At 44.1% G+C, this 22,737-nt stretch overlaps 2 protein-coding genes across 2 annotated transcripts in view; one reads left to right on the forward strand and one right to left on the reverse strand.

The window, feature by feature from the left end:
- Window positions 1–10,472, reverse strand: part of xrcc2 (X-ray repair complementing defective repair in Chinese hamster cells 2) — a 134,685-nt gene extending 124,213 nt beyond the window's left edge. The window contains exon 1 of the mRNA XM_048612264.1: window positions 10,187–10,472. The gene's annotated coding sequence lies outside the window, so the exon portion shown is untranslated. The remainder of the gene's footprint in view (window positions 1–10,186) is intronic.
- LOC109933155 (actin-related protein 3B) overlaps window positions 10,013–22,737 on the forward strand; it is a 199,339-nt gene continuing 186,614 nt past the window's right edge. Inside the window, exon 1 of the mRNA XM_048618630.1 lies at window positions 10,013–10,214. Within this exon, the coding sequence (XP_048474587.1) occupies window positions 10,171–10,214 (44 nt within the window). The 5' untranslated portion in view covers window positions 10,013–10,170. The remainder of the gene's footprint in view (window positions 10,215–22,737) is intronic.

The raw sequence follows: 22,737 nt of genomic DNA on the forward strand, positions 1-22,737 counted from the left end.
ATGATGCATTCAATCCGGAGGTTGGTAGGGTGGTACGTGAGGACGAAGGGGATTCTGTTTCTGTTGATATTGCGGGGAGGGGGTGTGAGGGATGAGTTGCGGGAAACGCGAAAGATGCAGTCGAGGGCGTTTTCGACCACTGTGGAGGAGAAGTTGAGGTCCTTGAAAAACGAGGACATCTGGGGTGTCCGGGAGTGGAATGCCTCATCACGGGAGCAGATGCGGCGGAGGTCAAGGAATTGGGAATAGGGGATGGCTTTCTTGCAGGAAGGTGGGTGAGAGGAGGTGTATTCTAGGTAGCTGTGGGAGTCGATAGGCTTGAAATAGGTATCTGTTTCCAGGTGGTTGCCAGAGATGGAAACAGAGGTTCAGGAAGGAGAAAGAGGTATTGGAGATGGTCCAGGTGAACTTAAGGTTGGGGTAGAAGGTGTTAGTGAAGTGGATAAACTGTTCGAGCTCCTTGTGGGAGCATGAGGCAGCGGCGATACAGTCATCGATATAATGGAGGAAGAGGTGGGGGATAGGGCCAGTGTAGCTTCGGAAGAGAGATTGTTCCACGTATCCTACAAAGAGGCAGGCATAGCTTGGGCCCATGCGGGTACCCATGGCCACCCTCTTTGTCTGTAGGAAGTGGGAGGAATTGAAGGAGAAGTTGTTAAAGATGAGGATGGGTTCGCCTATGTGGATAAGGGTGTCAGTGGAGAGGGACTGGTCGGGTCTGCGGGAGAGGAAGAAGTGGAGGGCATTTAGGCCATCTGCATGGGGAATGCAAGTATATAGGGACTGGACGTCTATGGTGAAGATGAGGTGTTGAGGACCAGGGAATCGGAAGTTTTGGAGGAGGTGGAGGATGTGGCTGGTGCCACGGACATAGGCTGGTGTCACGGACATATAGTTCCTGGACCAGGGGGGAGAAAATGGAGTCGAGATAAGTGGAGATGTTCGGTGGGGCAAGAGCAGGCAGAGACAATGGGTTGACTAGAACAGTCGGGTTTGTGGATTTTGGGAAGGAGATAGAACCGGGTGGTGCGGGTTTGGGGAACGATGACGTTGGAGGCTGTGGGTGAGAGGTCACCTGAGGTGATGAGGTTGTGGATGGTCTGGGAGATGATGTTTTGGTGGTCGGGGGTGGGGTCAAATTCAAGGGGACGGTAGGAGGAAGTATCAGAGAGCTAGCGCCTGGCCTCGGCGATGTAGAGGTCAGTGCGCCATACAACAACTGCACCACCCTGGTCTGTGGGTTTATAGTGACGTTAGGGTGGGAGCGGAGGGCTGCACGTTTTGTGGAGGAGAGGTTGGAGTGGGTGAGAGGGGTAGAGAGGTTGAAGTGATTGATGTCTCGATGGCAGTTGGAGATGAAGAGGTTGAGGGAGGGTAGAAGGCCTTGGGGTGGTGTCCAGGAGGATGGGGTGTGTTGGAGGCGGGAGAAGGGGTCAGTAGAGGGAGGGTTAGGCTCACAATTAAAGAAGTCAGCGCGGAGGCGGAGGAAAAATTGTTCAATGTCCAGGCGTGAGCGTTATTCGTTGATGTTCGGGTGGAGAGGGATAAAGGTGAGACTTTTACTGAGGTCTGACCGTTCGTCCTCAGTGGGGGGGGAGGTCTGGGGGCATGGTGAAGACCTGGCAGGGCTGGGTGCTACTCTGGAGCTGCCTACTGTTTAGGCGGTGGGCGGAGCGACGATGACGCCACCGCTCCACTGCCGATGTTGCTCCGCCCACAACGATGCCGTTCTGCCCACCACCGACGTCGCACTGAACGTGCAGCCCTCCACTCCAACCCTAACGTCACTATAAAACCCGCAGACAAGAGTGGAGCAGTTGTAGTATGGCGCACTGACCTCTACATCGCTGAGGCCAGGCACTAGCTCTCTGACACCTCCTCCTACCATCCCCTTGATCATGACCCCATTCCCGACCACGAAAACATCATTTCCCAGACCATCCACAACTTCATCACCTCAGGTGACCTCCCCTCCACAGCCTCCAACCTCATTGTTCCCCAACCTTGCACTGCCCATTTCTATCTCCTTCCCAAAATCCACAAACCTGACTGCCCTGGTCGACCCATTGTCTCTGCCTGCTCCTGCCCAACGAACTTACCTCCACTTATCTCAACTCTTTTTTCTCCCCCCGGTCCAGGAACTATATGTCCGTGACACCAACCTATGTCTATGACATCACCCACACCCTCCACCTCCTCCAAAACTTCTGATTCCCTGGTCCTCAACACCTCATCTTCACCATGGACATCCAGTCCCTATATACTTGCATTCCCCATGCAGATGGCCTAAATGCCCTCCACTTCTTCCTCTCCCGCAGACCCGACCAGTCCCCCTCCACTGACACCCTTATCCGCATCGGCGAACTCATCCTCACCCTTAACAATTTCTCCTTCAACTCCTCCCACTTCCTACAGACAAAGAGGGTGGCCATGGGTACCCGCATGGGCCCACGCTATGCCTGCCTCTTTGTAGGATACGTGGAACAATCCCTCTTCCAAAGCTACACTGGCCCTATCCCCCACCTCTTCCTCCATTATATCGATGACTGTATCGACGCCGCCTCATGCTCCCACGAGGAGCTTGAACAGTTGATCCACTTCACTAACACCTTCTACCCCAACCTTAAGTTCACCTGGACCATCTCCAATACCTCTTTCTCCTTCCTGAACCTCTCTGTTTCCATCTCTGGCAACCACCTGGAAACAGATACCTATTTCAAGCCTACCGACTCCCACTGCTACCTAGAATACACCTCCTCTCACCCACCTTCCTGCAAGAAAGCCATCCCCTAATCCCAATTCCTTCGCCTCCGCTGCATCTGCTCCCGTGATGAGGCATTCCACTCCCGGACATCCCAGATGTTCTTGTTTTTCAAGGACCTCAACTTCTCCTCCACAGTGGTCAAAAACACCCTTGCCTGCATCTCTTGCATTTCCCGCAACTCATCCCTCACACCACCTCCCCGCAATAACAAGAAAAACAGAATTCCCCTCGTCCTCACGTACCACCCCACCAACCTCCGGATTGAACGCATCATCCTCTGCCACTTCCGCCACCTGCAATCTGACCTCCCTACCAAGGACATTTTTCCCTCCCCACCCTTATCTGCCTTCCGGAGGGACTGCTCTCTCCGTGACTCCCTTGTCCACTCCACATTCCCGTCCAGCCCCACCACGCCTGGCACTTTTCCCTGCAACCGCAGGAAGTGCTACACCTGCCCCTACACCTCCCCCCTCAGCCCCAACCCAGGCCCCAAGAAAACCTTCCACATTAAAAAGGTGCTGCACATCTGCTAATGTGGTATATTGTATCCGCTGTTCCCGATGTGGCCTCCTCTACATCGGGGAAACCAAGCGGAGGCTTGGAGACCGCTTTATGGAACACCTACGCTCGGTTCGTGACAAACGACTGCACCTCCCAGTTGCGAACCACTTCAACTCCCCCTCCCACTCCTTGGACGACATGTCCACTCTGGGCCTCCTCCAGTGCCACAATGATGCCACCCGAAGGTTGCAGGAACAACACCTCATATTTCGCTTGGGAACCCTGCAGCCCAATGGTTTCAATGTGGACTTCACAAGCTTCAAAATCTCCCCCAACCTCATCCCAAAACCAGCCCAGCTCGTCCCTGCCTCCTTGACCTGTCCATCTTTTCTCTCACCTATCCGCTCCTTCCACCTCACTGACCAAACCCCACCCCCACCTTCTACCTACCAGCCTCATCCCCGCCCCCTTGACCTGTCCGTCTTCCCTTGAGTGACCAACCCCCATCTTAACTCCCCACCTACAGTCACCTTTACTGGCTCTATTCCTGCCTCCTTGACCTGTCCGTCTCCTCTCCACCTATCTGCTCCTTTATCCACCTTCCATCCGCCTCCCCCCACCTCTCTATTTATTTCAGAATCCCCTTCCCCTTCCCCTCCCCCATTTCTGAAGAAGGGTCCAGACCCGAAACGTCAGCTTTCCTGCTCCTCTGATGCTGCTTGGCCTGCTGTGTTCATCCAGCTCTACACCTTGTTATCTTGCTTTCTCCAGCATTGGCAGCTCCGACTAATGTTGGAGAAAGTGATGTCAATATCCTTGTAGCAGGTCAGTTAGGCTGAGAGTTGGTTTAGGAGTGGAGAAATTGTTCCTTTATTTGACCAGACAGCAGACATGCCAGATACAGAGCTGACTAGAGTGGGGATAAAAGATGACTGTTTTTTTTGGCATTCTTGTGCATCTAAAATAACCACGTGACTGATAATACCACACTTGTTTAATTCATTTTCGGGATGTGGACATGTATAGGGGCATTTATTATTCTCCTTTAGTGCCCTGAAGAGGTGATGATGTACGTCCTAATTGATGGCTTGAAGTGAACATATCTTTATATCTTGTCTATATCTTTCGAGTTGATACATACAGACCAGACTGGGTGAGGACTCCAGATTTCCTTTCCTGAATGAACCAATAGCGATTTTATAACAACCCTGCAGTCTCATGACCATTTTTCTGATATCAATGCTTTATTTTCAGACGTAAAAATAGTATCGTTCTAAATATTTCAGATCTATGGTTTGTACACTTAATAGAATATGTAATAGTCAGGCTAAGATAACTTTGTAGCAGGTTGTTAGAATTATCTACTTGACTCTCCAACAATTTGGCAAACTTGTAACAACCCCATTTTCATGCTTCTGAAATGAAACCTTCTGATAATGAGATCTTACCACTTCAAAATCATTCTTAATGGTTTGGATGTTGAAACACGGTCCATCTTGAAATACGCTACGATTTTCTCAGTGGACACAAACATTGAAATGAGAATAATGGTTACCTGTTCCTTTTAGCTTGGGTGTATTTGAGCAGAATGAAATATTTTTGTCCATTCTCATTTATCTTCATCAATTATGTGGCAGGAGTAAAATAAAAAGATTTGTTTATATTACCAGTACATGCAGGAGCTTTAGTCCGAACAAGAGGATTGGGCACCAAATGAATAACTATGGGGAGTTTCCGGCAGGGATATAATAGGGACGCAACTGATTTGCTTTGTACATTAGATATCACTTTTTTGTCAGTTTCCTAGTTAATTTTTCCCAAAAATGCAAGTGTTTCAGCACTCGTAGCAAGCATGAACCACATTCATGAGTTTCCACGATCGGTAAATACAGCTTCTACCTTATCAGTTCCCCTTTCTGCTGCTGTTTATTTCTGGTTCTTTGCATTTCTTTACCTCACTCTTTGTTTTTGCTTGTGTTTCTGTCCCCTTATGCTTCTCTTCTCCTTTCGGGTCAAAGATTGTGGTTCTTACTCTCTCTCAAAGTTTCTTCTCTCTCTTACTCATATAGTATCTCTCTGAGAGGCTTTACTTGCTTTAAAACTCAACTTACTTGGAGTATTTTTGGAAGTTAGATTCACAGGAAGCATATCAATCCCTCATTTTGTCTCTATTACTCATTCTGTCTCCCTCCACGGAGCTTTCCTCTTTTACTGTGTACAAGGTACAATGGTGCATGTGAATATCTTCAAGATCCTTTAAAGTCACAACCTGTCCTAGCTTGGAAACATATCATAGTTCCTTCACTGTTACTACATTACAGCTGGTAGTACACTTCAAAAGTGCTTCATTGGCATGTAAAGGACTTTGAGACTTTGGTTGTCACAAAAAATGCTATACAAGTGAAAATCTTTCTTTCTTTCATAGGGTTAAAATCCTGGAGCGTCTTACCAAATGGTACTTTGAAAGTGCCTTCAACACGGAGAAGGCAGAACTTCCAGAATAAGGCTTATTACCACCTTTTCAAAGGCAAATGGAATGGGCATTTAATGCTGGCCCTGCCAGTGATGCCTACATCCCAAAGAATGGTAGTTTTAAAAAAAACAATCTCCCACACAGTCATGCCACATCTATAGGACAAAGTCACCTTCGTCAGCTGCTCTGAGCTCAAATAATCACAGTTCTGTCTTCACAGCAGTGATTATTTACTTTTGGAAATTCAATCTTTAATAACTTGTTCATTTTTGGAATGATCATTAGGAGCCCTCCTGTGAGATGACAAGTGGTTAACTTGATTAAGGCTTTTGAAGACCACTCTACCTAAATTATAACACCAAATTAGCAGATTCACCTCGGCTGTTACACAGTTATGTAAGTCTAACACTATTTTCCGCTTTTATTAAAATTGGGAGAAATACACAATTTTCATTTATAATCTCCTCATCCGCTGACTAAAATTGCAACCTGTGACTTTGAAACATGATTCTTACAATGCTTGACATTTCAATAATAAAACACCAGTCCACATTATGAGACACGTGGAATAACAATACCTTATCACTTCTCAATCTGATAAATGGTGTCACTGGTTATAGATGAATCCAGGTTTGTAAAGTTCTAGTGTTTGCAACCTTTGAGGCAAACATCTCAATGTCAACTGAGAAGAGGCTGGTTTATTGACAAGAGAGGCCCAATGCATGAACTACCTCTGCCATGGAAGAATGGAAATTGACTTTCTGTAAAAGTGGATCAACCTCCTTTTTCTAATAAAAGATGTGGAGTTTTGTCAAAACCTTCTTTGTACTCACACTAGCTATCAACTTTCAAGAGGATTAGTTAAGGTATTATAAGGGCAGAATGGGTATAGTTGCTGGAGTAGTACAGGGATGCATCATTGGGCGAGTGGTGGTCAATCCCCTACCAGAAAGTGGCTAGCCACATGAAATGGTGCTGTATCTTGGTGGAAAGAAATGCTTTCCAAATTCTGCCCATTGGTTTGCCTCAAATAATGCTTCCAGTTCAACATTTTGGGACCACCGATATTGGGTCTGACTTGTTTGATGATCTTTGACCCAGAAGCAGTAATAGTAAGAAATTTGTAATTAAAAATAAAACAGCAGATGCTGCAAACCAGAAGCAGAAATAGAGATTGGTGGAAAAGCACAGCAGGTCTGTCAGCATCTGTGGACAGAAATCAGAGTTATCATTTCAGGTTGAGTGACCTTTCCTCAGAACTGGGTGTCCAGTTCTGAGGAAGGGTCACTTGATCCGAAACGTTAACTCTGATTTCTCTCCACAGATGCTGCCAGACCTGCTGAGCTTTTCCAGAAATTTGTAACTACTTTCTCATATTGGAAAATTGTAAATGTTTTAAAAATTGTTTGAAAAGAACTTGTTAAGAGTTTAACTCACACATAAAGAACCCAATTATATTTCCTGAATATTAGAAATCCATTCTCTGTGATTTGGAGACCTTTGTTCTCAAAGCAGCACCAGGAAGGGAGTTAAAATACAGACGCCTTGAAGTAAACAGACACAAAGAGGAAGAGAAAGCTTGACGAGAGGAGGTGGTCAGCAAGCTGATTTGGAGAATTAGATTCCTCGGCAATACGGAAGCATGAAGTGCTGTTTCTTTCATTTCTGAGCATGACTGAATGCCCAGAATCAGCCATACCATGTAAAGCCAGTTCAGATAGACCAATGACCAATGGGAGATGAAAGCTGAGAAAGTTCCATAAAGAAGTACAGATTATTACATGGATGGAATCTTGTTTAGGTGGAAACAGCAGGTTTTAGAAAATTGGCTAAATTCTTTTCGGAAAGGGACTGAATCATGCCTTAGGAAGATCCAAGCTTGGAAGAACTTTGTAGCTGAAATAGACAGCATTCTAGACTGTCTAGAAAATTAGTGAAACTTACCTTTGTTGTATAAATAAACTATAATTTACAGTTTGTACCATGTTAAATTATATTTAATTTACATTATTACTTTGCCATGAGTCAAAATCTGTTACAAAAATGACATCTTGTTCCATCATTTCTTCAGTTGGGGATTGTTTAGTAAACATTTGACTCTTTCAGTTTGTGATCTTAGCATTACATATTTTCCAGCTACAGAACAGTGCACAAGTTTATCATTAACAACCTTAACCAGGACATAACAAGCAAAAATTGGATCTTCAGCTGTGAAAAAGTTCATTGATTTTATGAGAACAGCTCTTTAATTGATGTAAATTATCACTGAGCTTACACATCTCATAATGAGCAACAACATCTAATAATAAATTAAATATTACCTTTTCATAACTGAGGCAGCAGAACATTCTTTCCAGGCGAATTACCTCGGGTCTTTGACTAAATTGATCTACACTGCCACACCTCATGTCTTTTCTGTTTTAGTGATTTGTGCACCAATTGTAATTGGATGGTAGGCTTTGTTTACAGGACTTAGATATGGAAGATTAAAGGGTGAATTATTTATGGTGTTTAAGATGAATTAACGTTGGTGGGGTATATTCCTGTTGGAGGCATCCAGAACAAGAAGTTGTAATTTTAAAACTAAAGCTATGCCATTCAAGGGTGAAATCAAGATGATCTTCAAACAAAGGATAGTGAAAATCTGGAACTCCTTCCAGTCAGCTGTGGCTCATCACTCTTAACTCAGTCTGAAAAGTTCCTGGTTCAATACTTACCTTAGGATGTTAGCACAAACTTCAGGTTTGATATTACAGTACAAGTGATGCACTGTCAGAGGTGTTGGCTTTCAAACCAAGACCCTGTTACCCTCGAAAATCACAAAAACAGTTTATCCACTGGTTATCACAATGTGTTTGGCTATTATCTTTCGAAATTTACACTGTTGACACTTCAAAGCAATTGCCTGTAAAGCACTTTGGGAGATTGTGTGCTCCTAAAAACTGCTACATACATGCAGGTCATTCTTTTAACAAATCCGAACGTAGAATTACACATCCACCATTCTGCATTTGTGTTACCAAGTATATGTTTTTGCACCCATTTTGTTTTTGGGGCACCCTCCAAAAGCCTCAAGTTAACATTTTTAGTGAACTTTAATTTGCTGCTGAGACTGGAACAAAAACACAGGAGCAAAGTGATTTCAGGTCTGGGACACGTAAGTACAGTGTAGCTCAACTGGCTAGCTCCAGTGCTTAGATTCCATAATCCTGAAACAGTAAAGTCATATCAGACTTCAAACATTAACTTCCTGTCTCTCTTCACAAATGCTGCTAAACCTGAGTTTCTCTCGCATTTTGGGGTAGGGTATTGCAGATCCTCAAATCATGCTCTGACCTTTTCTGAAGACTTCTGTGTGGAGCTGCAGTATTGTCATTTCCAAGTACTACTGTTTAACTGTTTTTGTTCCTCATTGTAGAATAGAATTTCCTTGGAAATTATTCCAAACATTCACCACTTCGTGTTGTTGTAATGTATTTCTGAGCCCTGCCTTAAACCTTTCAAATCTTCAGGGAGGTGATGCCAGTTTTACACCATTTGTGAGACCTGATCTGGAGTAGTGTGTATACAGTTCTGGATGCCACAGCATAAGAAAGGCTTGAATATATTGGAGAGAGCGCAGTTGCGATTTACAAGGCTGGTTCCAGGGATTAAGGATAGACTGGAGATAGGAGCAAATTACAGCAGAAGCTGGAATCTGTACTGAAAACAAAAAATGCTGGAAATCACAGCGTGTCAGGCAGCATCCGTGGGGAAAGAGCAAGCTAACGACTCGAGTCTAGATGACTGCTAGATGAGCTCTGAAGAAGAGCTCTGGAGCAGGTGGGACTTGAACCCTGACTTCCCGGTCCAGGAGTAGGGAGGAACCAGCGGGCACAGATTTAAAGTGAGTCACATAAGAAGAAAAGGCCTTCCTCACTCAGCGAGTTGTTAGTGTATGAAACGCAATAGCTGGAAGTGTGGCGGAGGTGTGTTGAACGGAGGCATTCAAGAGAGGGAGTGGGTAACGTGCAAGCGGGGAGGGTGTTGGAGAAAGCAGGAGATTGGCATTAAGTCTGGATGCACTTTGGAAGAAACTGTGCTCTTCCGAGATTTTCAGTGACAACTCAGTAACCTACACCACACTCTCCCGGTGCTGAGGAAGATCCCACAGGTCCCCGGTTAAGGAAAAGGGGGCGATCGGCGGTTGACGACCGCGAACAACGACACCTGACGCCCTCTAGCGGCGCTGACCCCGGAAGTGCTCGGCGCGCGCTGACTGCGGAGACGCGGCGGTTAACGGTTGGTGGCGGCGGTTGGCGCCTTCCCCACACCGCAGGCCTCCCCATGCTTTAGACAGCTAGCACCAGACTCCGATCGCCACTCACTGGCAATAAAAAAAGTCTTTTTTTAATCATTCCACCCCCCCCGACTCCCTTACTATCCTGACGGTATGACCGGCAACTTACCTCCTTGTGTGATTGACTGTGGAACAGGGTGAGTCCGGTGTGTCTTGTGTGTTGATCTACCGACGCGTTTACGGGAAGAATCTTCACTTAATATTCCACGGCCCCCTCGCCACCCCCCTTCACTGTCCTTTACACCATCCGTCTCTGTCCCAACGGTTGCCCTGGTAACGGCCGCTGCGAACTGGCGGGGGCGTTTCCATGTTGGCGAGAGGTCGGGGGTGTGGCCAGCGGGGAATTATAGCGGGAGGTTGGGGCGTGGCTGGTGCGGGAGGGTGGGGGAGAGTGGGAGGCGTGTCTGGCGGGGCTGGAATGGAGTGGGGCGTGACTGGTTGGGTGGGGGTGGGGTGGGACGTAGCTGGTGGGGCGGGGGCGTGGCTAGGAGGAGTAGTGTCGTTGAAGGGGCGTTGCTGGGAGGGCGTGACCAGGAGTCAGGGAAGACGTGACTGGGGAGTCCAGGGGTGTGGGAGGTAGAGCAAGTGTTTCAGGGATCAGTGGCCAGGAGGTATGGGTAAGCTGGTAGGGTCAATGGAAGCTCCTCTGACTTAATCTTCCAAATCCATGACCCCTTCCACCTAGAAATGCAAGAGTGCCAGAAGCTTGGGAACACCACTGCCTGCAGGTTCTCTTCCAAACCACACTCCATCCTGATTTGGAACTGTATTCTTAATTCTGGCTGGGTCAAAATCCTGGAACTTTCTTTCTAGCAGCGTTGTGAGCCTTCGTACATCCTCAGGACTGCTGTGTCTCAACACCACTTTTTCCGTGGCAATTAGGGATAAAGAATAAATGCTGGCCTACCAAACATTGCCCACAACCCATAAATGAATTAAAAGCTATCAAACCATCCAAACTGCGCTAGCTCTCTGGAGGGCAGTCCAGTTAATCTCATTCTCCTGTAGTCATACCAGTTTATTTCCTGGAAGTGACTGGCCAATTCCCTCTTAAATATATTCTTCTCCAGTTCAAGCATTTTTGTAGACAGTGTGAACGTTATTTAGATGGAGAAAATCTACAGAACAGAGAGATTTGGGAGTCCTCATCCATGAGCCATGAAAAGCTTGCATTCAAGTTCAGCAGGAACATTGGCCTTTATTTCAAAGGAAATGGAATATGTAAGGAGGGAAGCTTTGCTAAAACTGTACAAGACACTAGTCAGACCACAGCTGAAATATTGTAAACAGTTTTGGACCCCTTATCTAAGGAAAGATATACTGGCAACGGAGGCAATCCAGAGAAGATTCACAAGGTTGATCCAAGGTCCAGAGGTTCTGTCTTGTGAGGAGAAGTTGAATAGATTAGACCTGTTCTCCTTGGAATATACAGGAGTGAGAGGTGACCTTATTGAAATGTGCAAGATTCTTAAGGGACCTTACAAATTAGATGTGAAAATGTTGTTTCTCCCTTGTGGGAGAGTCTAGGACCAGAGTGCATAATCTCAGAATAAAAGGTCGCGCATTTAAAACGGAGCTAAGGAGGATATTCTTCTCCTGGAGGGCAATAAATCCAGAATTTTTTTACTGCAGAGGGCTGTCGAAGCTAGGTCATGAAGGATGTTCAATGCTGAGACAGGCAAATTTTTAATCAGCAAGGGAATCAAGGGTTATAGAGAAAAGGCAAGAAAGTGGAGTTGATGATTTTCAGAGATAGTAGGAACTGGAGATGCTGGAGAATCCGAGACAACAAGGTGCAGAGCTGGATGAACACAGCAGGCAAGCAGCATCATAGGAGCCTTTCTGCTCCTATGCTGCTCGGCCTGTTGTGTTCATCCAGCTCTGCACCTTGTTGAGGATTTTCACTTTAGCCACTGAAATGTGGAACAGACTCAATTGGCTGAATGGCCTACCTCTGCAACGTCTTATGATCCTATGTGTACTAGATCAATGACTTCCGAAGAGGCATTATTCTTACTATTCACCAACCTGTTCAGCTGTGGCATGATACATCTCTACAGCAGGTGGGACTTAAACCCAGGTTTTTTGGCTCAGAGTTTGGGACCAGTGTACCACATGAACCTCTGAGGAGGCATTATATTGGATTCTGAACATTAACTCTTATTCACATACAAGTTTCTTCTTTCACAGATGCTTCTTTTACAGATCAAGCCTATAGTGATTCTCCAGCACGTTTTTTTTGTTCCAGTTTGTCACTGCACACTGAATTAACAAAAAATTCTTCCTCCATTACCTTTGCATGTCTTTCCCAAAATTTGAAATCTCTGTACACTAGTCCATTGGCAAATGGGAACAGCTTTTGTCTAGTTTATTTAAACTTGTCATCATCTTTTTCACATTGATTAAATCCCCGTGCATTTTCTATGCTCCATGGAGAACAGTTCCAGCTTCTTCAAACTAAACTTTGTAGCTAAAGTTCTATTATTCCTGGAACCATTCTGCTGAATGTCGTCTGTATACTCTCAAGGACCCTGAAGTCCTCCCTGAAGTTTCGTAGCCAGACTTGAATGTAATACTCCAGTTGTGTTGTGTGTCTATTTTTCCTGTAAAACCAAAGGCAGTAAAACAAGCAGCTCAGCTGGTTGCATTTGTGAATGTTAGCCATTGTAATGTTCATATGTTTATAACTTTATTAATAATGAATTTTATATCTTGCATTATTTTTGTTTAGTTTTGGTTATCAATGTCTTCCTTGAGCTTCAAATTTATTTATTGCCCATCTTGAAGGTGGTTCCAAGCCACCTTTTTGAACTGCTTGTATTATTTATGGTTGTCTTGATTCGGAGCACAAAAATCAAGCCTGACACCCTGAGGCAGTGTTGGACTGTCACAAGTGCTATTTGTCAAGTGAGTAACCCAGTCTTCTCTAAAATGTGGTCATGAAAGAATCATGGCCCTATTTCAAAGAAGGGCAGAGAATTTAGCCACTGGTATCCTTCAGTGAACATCATAAAAGCAGATTATCTGGTTAATATCTCATTACATTTTATGGGAACTTGCTATATCCAAATTGGCTGTCGTGTTTCAAATATGTATTCAAACATTAGGAGTATGAGAAGGCCGCTCGAGCCTGCTTCGACATTCAATAAGGTCATGAATGATCTGATTACTCCACAGTTGTGTCTATCCCTGATAGACCTCACTATCCCTTCCTCATGAAGAATTTATTTACCTATTTCTGCTTTCACTACCTTTTTTGAGGAAGAAAGTTTCTTACTTTACAATAGTGACTACCTAGAAGTACATTAGCTGTAAAATTATTTGGGACATTAGGAGGTTGTGCAAGATGCCAATTAAATAGAAGTTTTTTTTATTTTAAGTTCATTTTTGATTATTCTGGACAAGGAGACTGTTCTGTATTAATATTCATAGCATCTAGCATGCACAAATGCATCAGACTGTGATCCTTACTGATGATCTTAAAGTGGTTTCTGCTTTAACTCTTAGCACAATTTCAGATTATTTAATGAACGATTTACAATTGCAAAATCACACTTGATGATGCATGTACTTTGAGGCTTGCAAGCACAGGCTGATTCAACACGATTGGTATGTTGCTGGTTGTGAATGGCCAATGGGATGGCATGGAAACCAATTTTCAGATCACCAGTTCAGCTCAGAGAACCATGTTTTATGTTAACAAAGGAATTTGTAAATCTGTTGCACCTTTTTTTCATGGAAAAGAAATGGGTCAAGGGGACTGCCAATGTTTGCTGCATTCCTATGATAACACCCTGACTTTGATGAGAGTCTACTTGCTTCGCCTGAGAATTAAAATTGATAGGTAACTGTTTTTGCTGCAAAAACAGAAGTTGCTGGAAAAGGTTGTTCTGAGGAAGAGTCACTGGACCTGAAATGTTAACTCTGAGCTTTTCTTCACAGATGCTGCCAGACCTGCTAAGCTTTTCCAGCATCTTCTGTTTTTGTTCCTGATTTACAGCATCTGCAGTTTTTTTCGGTTTTTGTTCTTGCTGCATCTCCATGCTAATGATGGTCTAACCTATTAGCAATCTCTCTTTTTTAATGCTCTATAAAATGATGCCACTTTTTACAAGAATTACAACACAGGGATAGCAAGCCAAACCAAATCAGCCGCATTATCACTCGATTCGCAACATGGTGAAACTAAAACATTCAATGACCCTCAAAATTGCTTAATTGTTCCTAACCAGACCTTAGAAATGGTGGATCTTGGACACCAAGTTTATAACAGAGATTGACAACTTATTATTAATAATATACTTTAGCAGAACACAGTTGAATGATAAAGCAATCTAATTATCTATGATCTAAGCCCAATCTTCTTTGTTCATAAACCCCCCACTCTCTCATCGACAGACACAGTTAAAGGATTAGTTAAAAAGAAAATAAAAGAAATCTAATTTTCTAGTTCAATAACCATTTCAATGACGAATATTAGGCCTTCATGAAATCTTTTGATGGATTGTATTACGGACAAGTAGGTCTGTACATCTTGCATGAATTCTGAAGTCAGCAGTCAATGAAAACAACTTCCACAGACTTCTAGAAACTTGTACTTATTTCTTACAATTGGGATTCATATCTCAGAACTTTCAACAAGTCAATAACTGGATAGTAACTAGAGAGACCAAAACAAAAACAACTTCCAAAACAAAATGGCCTCCTGCCAAAAAAAATCAGAGCCAGTTCACTCTGTTTATTCTTTCTTTTTCAACGTGGCCAGCACTTTATTGACCAATTGAACATTTAACCTGCTGCCAGTCCTTAAGCATAACAACACCTCAGTGCTGGATTGGCTAAAGTCCTTGGAGCTGTAATTAACCAGCATTACCTTTCCAGGCCAGTTCCTGACAGCAAACTGCAGTCTGGCGCTATATTTTTTTCTAAAACAAGCTGCTGTTTCAAGTTCAATTCTTGACTGCAACTCACAATTCCAAACTCAAAAACGAGAATATAGAAGAATAGTAACGTTCTCAAAACAAATATTTTTTTAAAATCATAGTTCTGATGAATGCAAGATGAAACTCTGACTTCTTGTCTCCATTTATCAATTTCTATGTTTTGTACACTAACTGTTTCAAAAATCTTAATTATGTGAACTTCATTGCATTTTGTTACATTATACCCAGCAATGTGATTTTTAATATTGACAGTTTTGACAATATTATTAAAAGATCTTCACATTTATTTACATCAAAGCTGTTTTTCCCCCTTGCTGCCCTACATTGGAGATTATGTAGATGAATGCAGCAAAGTTCTTGTTAACATGTTTTGGCTCATGTAGCAGATTGTTGTTGGAACAAAGTAGTAGTTGTAGCCTTTATGTAAAAACTGACTGTTGTGCTCTACATCTGTTATATCAATACCATTTGTTGTGCGAAAATATTTTATTTATTTGGTAATTCAATTTATGACTTTTTGAATTGGTGAAATGAGTTATATAATTTTCAGTATTGTGTACAAATATGCCACTTAATTTGAAATATTTCTGTTTTTTGAGGCAATGCTGTGGACAACTAAGTGAATCTGTTGTATTTAAGACTGCAATTCCCTGTAGCTACGACAAAATCTTTATTCTACAGGCAAGAGGTAAAGAAGCCTATCTTCAAGCACTTCTTATGTATATGCATTAAAATCATAGAATCCCTACAGTGTAGAAGCAGGCCATTCAGCCCAACAAAGCAACACCGATCCTCTGAAGAGCATCCCACCCATACCCACATCCCTACTTGTCCTTGTAACTCTGCATTTTCCATGGCTAATCCACCTAGCCTGCACCTCCCTGGACACTATGGTCAATTTAGCATGGCCAATCCACCTAAACCACACATCTTTGGACTGTGGGAGGAAACCCATGCAAACACAGGGAGAATGTGCAAACTCCACATAGACGGGTGGAATCTAACCAAGGTCCCTGGCACTTTGAGGCCACAGTGCTTACCAGTGAGCCACCTTTTTGTCACTTCTTCAAAAACCTCAGCCAAGTTAATGAGACACAATTTCTCTTGCACAAAGCCATGTTGACTATCTCTAATCAGTCCTTGCCTTTCCAAATGCATGTAAATCCTGTCCCTCAGAATTCCCTCCAACAACTTACGTCAAGCTCACCGGTCTACAGGTCCCGGGCTTTTCCTTACCACCTTTCTTAGATAATGACACCACATTAGCTAACCTCCAGTCTTCGGGCACCTCACCTGTGGTTATTGATGATACAAGTATCGTATTAGCAAGGGGCCCAGCAATCTCTTACCTGGCTTCACACAAAGTTTTGGGATACACCTGATCAGGTCCCAGGGATTTTTCCATCCTTTGTATTTTAAGACATCCAGCATTTCTTTTGGATGCTTTTCAAGATATCACTATTTTTATTCCCCAAGACTTCGAGCCTCTATGTCTTTCTCCACAGTAAATACTGATGTGAAATACTTGTTCAATATCTCACCCATTTCCTTTAGTTCTACACATGGACAGCCTTGTACATCTTTAAGGGGCTCTGTTCTCTCCCCAGTTACTCTTTTGCCCTTAATGTATTTGTAGAATGTCTTTGGATTCTCCTTAACCCTATTTGTCAAAGCTATCTCATGTCCCCTTTTTGTCCTTCTGATTTTCTTCTTAAAAACTCATACTGCCCTTACTCCTCTCAGGATTCACTTGATCCCAGCTAACTATACCTCCTTCTGTTTCTTGACCGGAGCCTCAATTTCTCTACTCATCCAGCATTCCTTACACCCATCAGCCTTGCCCTTTGCACTAACAGGAACATAATGTCTCTGAATTCTCATTGTCTCATTTTTGAAGGCCTCCCACTTTCCAACTGTCCCTTTACCTGCGAATAGTATCTCCCAATCAACTTTTGAAAGTTCCTGCCTAATACCATCAAAATTGGCCTTATTCCAATTTAAAATTTAACTTTTAGATCAGGTCTATCCTTTTCCATAATTTTTTAAAAACTAATAGAATTGTTATCATTTGCCCTAAACTGCTCCCCTACTGATACCTCAATCACTTGCCCTGCCTTATTTCCCAAGAGAAGGTCAAGTTTTGCCCCTTCTCTAGTAGGTACATCTGCATATTGAATGGGAAAATTTTCTTGTAAAAATTCCTCTCCATCCAAGCCCTTAACATTAAGGCAGTCCCAGTCTATGTTTGGAAAGTTAAAAACCCCAATCATACAACCTTCTTATTCTTACAGATAATGGAGCTCTCCTTACGTATTTGGTTCTCAATTTCCCACTGACTATTGGGGTGCCCATAGTACAATCCCAAAAGGCACTCATCCCTTTCTTATATCCCATTTTACCCATATAACTTCACTGGACGTTGCAGCCGTAATCCTATTCTTAACCAAAAACACCACTCTCCCTCCTCTCGTACCCCATGCCTCGCCCCCCCGCCGTCTCTATCCTTCCTAAAGCATCTATACCCTGGAACATTAAGCTGCCAGTCCGGTCCCATCTCTGTAATCGCTATGATATCCCAGTCCCATGTTCCCAACCATGCCTTGAGTTCATCTGCCTTACTGACCAGGCCTCTTGCATTGAAATGCATTCAGTTTAATTTATCAGTCTTTTAGTAGAGGAGACCAGCAAAATTTGTATTTTCACTGCAATATGCACACTACTTAAGTACAGGATTTCTGTTTAATTTCTATTGAATAATTGTCACTGCCATTTGGCCACAATTGACCATTTCCATCATCTCACTCCTTTCACCCTTCCAGTATGAACCCATCCCACTCTTTCTTCCTAGGGCATCCTTATTCTGTCCCACCCTCCATCTTGCTTGACTGAATGTAACAACAGGGAAAGTTGGCACTTCATCTTATCAGGGAGCTTACCTTCCACTGGTCTCCCATGCCACCAATACTTTGCCACCACTACTCAACTATTGGAAACTGAATGGGATAACATTTTACATGTATCAAAATTTAATTTAAAACAACAATTTTTTACAAGTAAATTCAGTTAGCAACCAGAGATAGTAACCAGTTCTGTAAAGCAGCATTTTAGAAATTTTTCGTGTATCTCGTCATAGAGTCATAGAGTAATACAGCATGGAAACAGGCCCCTTACCCCAAACTGGTCCATCCTGACCATGGTGCCCACTCAGCTAGTTCCAATTGCCCGCATTTGGCCTATATCCCTTTAAACCATTCCCATCCATGTACCTGTCCAAATGTTTTTTAAATGTTGCTATTGTACCTGCCTCAACCACTTGTTCTGGCAGCCCATTCCATATATGCACCACTCTCTGCATGAAGAAATTGCCCCTCAGGTCCTTCTTAAATCTTCCCCCTCTCACCCTAAACTTATGCCTTCTAGTTTTCAATTCCCCATGCCTGGGAAAAAGACTATATGCATTCATCCTATCTATGCCCCTCGTGATTTTATACACCTCAATAAGATCACCCCTCATTCTCCTACATTCCAAGGAATAAAGTCCTATCCTGGCCAACCCTCCCTGTAACTCAGTCCTGGCAACATCCTTGTAAATCTCCTTTGCACACTTTCCAGTTTAACTATGTCTTTCCTATAATAAGGTGATTCAAACTCTACTCAGTACTCCAATGGCAGCCTCACTATTGATTTATACAGCTGTAACATAACGTCCCAACTCCTATACTCAATGCCTCGACTGATGAAAGCCAACATGCCAAATGCCTTCTTCACCACCCCGTCTACCTGTGACACTACTTTCAACGAACTATGTACTTGTACTCCTAGGTCCCTCTGTTCCACAACATTCCTCAGGACCTTACCATTGACTGTATAAGTCCTACCTTGGTTTGACTTTCAAAAGTGCAGAACCTCACACTTAACTGTATTGATTTGCATTGACCAATCCTCAGCCCACTTCCCCATCTGATCAAGTTCCCTGTGTAATTTTTGATAACCTTCTTCGCTATCAACTATACCTTCTAATTTTGTATCATCTGCAAACTTACTAATCATGCCTTGTACATCCAGACCATTTATGTAAATAACAAATAACAAAGGTCCCAGCACCGTCCCCTATGGCACACCCCCTCTAGTCACAGTCCTGCAGCCTGAGAAACAACCTTCAACCATCACGCTCTGCTTCCTACCACCGAGCCAGTTTTGAATCTAACTGGCTAGCTCTCCCAGGATCCCATGCAATCTAACCTTCATGACTAGCCTGCTGTGCAGGACCTTGTCAAAGGCCTTACTAAAGTCCATATAGACAACATCCACTGCCATCTATCCTCTTGCTTACCTCCTCGAAAAACTCTAAAAGATTTCTCAAACATGACTTCCCGCACACAAATTCATGCTGACTATCCCTAATCAGACCTCGACTATCCAAATGTTGGTTGATCCTGTCCCTCAGTATCTTCTCCAGTAACTTGCCACCACTGATGACAGGCTCACTGGCCTGTAGTTCCCTGGCTTGTCTTTGCTACGTTTCTTAAACAATGGAACAACATTAGCCATCCGCTGGTCTTCCGGAACTTCACCAGTGGCTGAAGATGAAGCAAAAATCTCTGCAAGGGCCTCTGCAATTTCTTCTCTAGCTTCCCACAATGTCCGAGGATGGACTTGATCAGGCCCAGGGGATTCATCCACCTTGATGTGATCTAAGGCTGCAAACGCCACCTTTTTGGTAATATGTATGTGGTCCAAAACATCCCCACTTGTTTCCCTTATTTCCTTAGCATCCATGATTCTCTCCCAAGTAAACACTGAGGAGAAATTTTCATTAAAAATCTCCCCCATCTCCTGTGGCCCCACACAGATGGCCATACTGATCTTTAAGGGGACCCATTCTCTCCCTAGCCACCCTTTTACTCTTAATAAAGCTATTGAACCTCTTGGGATTATCTTTAACTTTATCTGCCAGATCCATCTCATACCATCTTTTTGCTCTTCTGATTCCCTTAAGTGTGCTCCTACACTTTTTATAGTCATATAGGGATTCACTTGAGCCGATAGCTTAAACCCAATGTATGCCTTCTTCTTTTTCCGACCAGAGCCTCGATATCCCTCATCAGCTAAGGATCCCTAAACCTGCCAGCTTTTCCCTTCACCCTAATAGCGACATACTGTTCCCAGACTCTTGATATCACACTTTTAAAAGCCTCCCATTTGCTAGTCGTTCCTTTTCCTTCAAACAGACTCACCCAATTGATCGCTGCTAGATCCTGCCTAATGGCCCCAAAATTGGCTCTGCTCCAGTTTAGCATCTTAACCTGTGGACTTGTTCTATCTTTTTCCATAACTATGTCAAACCTAAGAGAGTTATGGTCACTGGAACCAAAGTGCTCTCTGACTGACACTTCAGTCACTTGCCCAACCTTGTTTCCTAAGAGGAGGTCCAGTGTTGCACCCTCCCGAGTAGGGCCCTTTACATATTGATTTAGGAAACTTTCTTGGATACATTTGACAAATTCCACCACATCCGGGCCCTTTACACTCTGGGTGGCCCAGTCAATAAAGGGAAAATTAAAATCTCCAACCAATACTACTCTGTTATTCTTACAGGTATCTGCACTCTCTCTAGACGTCTGCTCCTCTGGTACCTGCTGGCTATTTGGGGGTCTATAATACAGTCCCAACAGAGTGACCATGCCTTTGTTGTTTCTAAGTTCTAACCATATGGCCTCATTTGATGACCCCTTAAGAATATCCTCTCTAAGCAGAGTTGTTATGTCCTCTCTTATCAAAAGAACAACTCCTCCTGTTTGCTTACTTGTACTTCTGTCATGCCTGTAGCTTCTGTATCCTGGAACATTGAGCTGCCAGTCCTGCCCTTCTCTCAGCCATGTTTCTGTAATGGCTATAATATCCCAGAGCCAACCCATTTTCTGAGCTCATCTGCCTTATCAGTCAGACCTTGTGCGTTGAAATGAGTGCAGTTTAACCCAGAAGTTGTTACCGTCCCTTTACTGTGCCCCAGTCTATCCTAAATAGTAAACTTGCTTTTGATAGCTAATGTATTTTCCCCTGACTTCTTGATGGCTCCTCTCTTATTCAGAGTCGCGTCCCCACTGCCAAACTAGTTTAAACCCTAGTAACAGTAGCAAATCTCCCTGCAAGGATTTTGGAACCCCTCCTGTTCAAGTGCAACTCATCCTTCTTGTACAGGTCACCTCTACCCCAGAAGAGAGCCGAATGATCCAAGAACTGAAAACCTTACCCCCTACATCAGCTCCTCAGCCATGCATTCATCTGGCCTATCTTTCTATTTCTATCCCCACTGGTGCATGGCACTGGGAGTAATCCGGAGATCACTACCCTTGAGATCCTGCTTTTTAAGTTCTTACCTAACTCCCTATACTCATTTCACAGGACCCCATCCCTTTGTCTACCTATGTTATTTTGTACTGATGTGCACAGTGACCTCTGGTTGTTCATCCTCCCCCTTCAGAATGTTCTGCAACCGCTCAGAGACACCCTTGACCCTGGCACCCGGGAGGCAACTCACTATCCTGGTGTGTCTCCTGTGGTCACAGAATCTCCTGTCTGTCCCCATCACAACCGAGTTTCACTGTCTCATTGCACCCGTTCCCTCTGAGCCTCAGAGCCGTCCACAGTGCTGCTGACCTGACTGCATGCTCGCCCTAAAAGGGCACCGTCCCCCGCCAATAGTATCCAAAGTGGTATACCTGTTATTGAGGGGAATGCCCACAGGGGAACCCTGTACTATCTGTCTTCCCCCTTTACCTCTTCTGGCGGTCACCCAGCTACCTGCAGCCTGCACCTTAGGAGTTACCACTTCACTACAGCTCTTATCAATGATGTTCTCTGCACCCTGGATAATTCTGAGTGCATCCAGCTCCAGCTGGATGTGGTCTGTCAGGAGCTGCAGGAAGGGTCAACGGACCTGAAACGTTAACTCTGTTTTTTTTCTTCACAGATGCTGCCAGACCTGCTGAGCTTTTCCAGCAACTTTGTTTTAGCACTTCTCACAGGTGTAGCCACCAGGGACACTGGAAGTGACCCTGATCTTCCACATCCTGCAAGAGGAGCATGCCACTGCCTCAGTCTAGACAGAAAGTAGAGTTAAAAAGCCCTTACCAGCCTCCTCACACTGAAACCGCTCAAGCAAGGGCCTCAGCATTTCCACTGTAACACTGGCCCACTCTCTCAATGGCAGCTGTCTTGTACTTTAGCTTGCCAGTCATCATCTTCACAGAGCCCTTTTTCTTTTGTGAGAGGAGGAGGGTGAGTGGGAAACATCACTGTAACATTTCAGTTTAACCACCCCTTGACACCAGGTTCTCTCTGACCTGCTGTACATTTGTGATGACTGTGGTGATGTCTCCCAGAATTCCGCTGTGATGACTCTCAGCCTCCCTCTGATGCAGTTTTTAAAAAAAAAAGTATGCGTAGAATCCCGACAGTGTGGAAGCAGGCCATTTGGCCCATTGAATCCTCACCGACTCTCTGAAGAGCATCCCACTGAAATCTACCTATCCCTGTCACCCTGCAGTTACCATGGCTAATCCACCTAAGAAGTGCATCTTTGGACTGTGGAGGGAAACTGGAGCACCCAGAAGAAGCCCAAATAGACATGGGGAGAATGTGCAAACTCTATACAGTTACCCGAAAGTGGAATCAAACTGGGTGGATCCCTGGCACTGTGAGGCAGTAGTGCTAA

Source organism: Rhincodon typus, chromosome 2 (assembly GCF_021869965.1).
Source record: "Rhincodon typus isolate 14 chromosome 2, sRhiTyp1.1, whole genome shotgun sequence".
Taxonomy (NCBI): Eukaryota; Metazoa; Chordata; class Chondrichthyes; order Orectolobiformes; family Rhincodontidae; genus Rhincodon; species Rhincodon typus.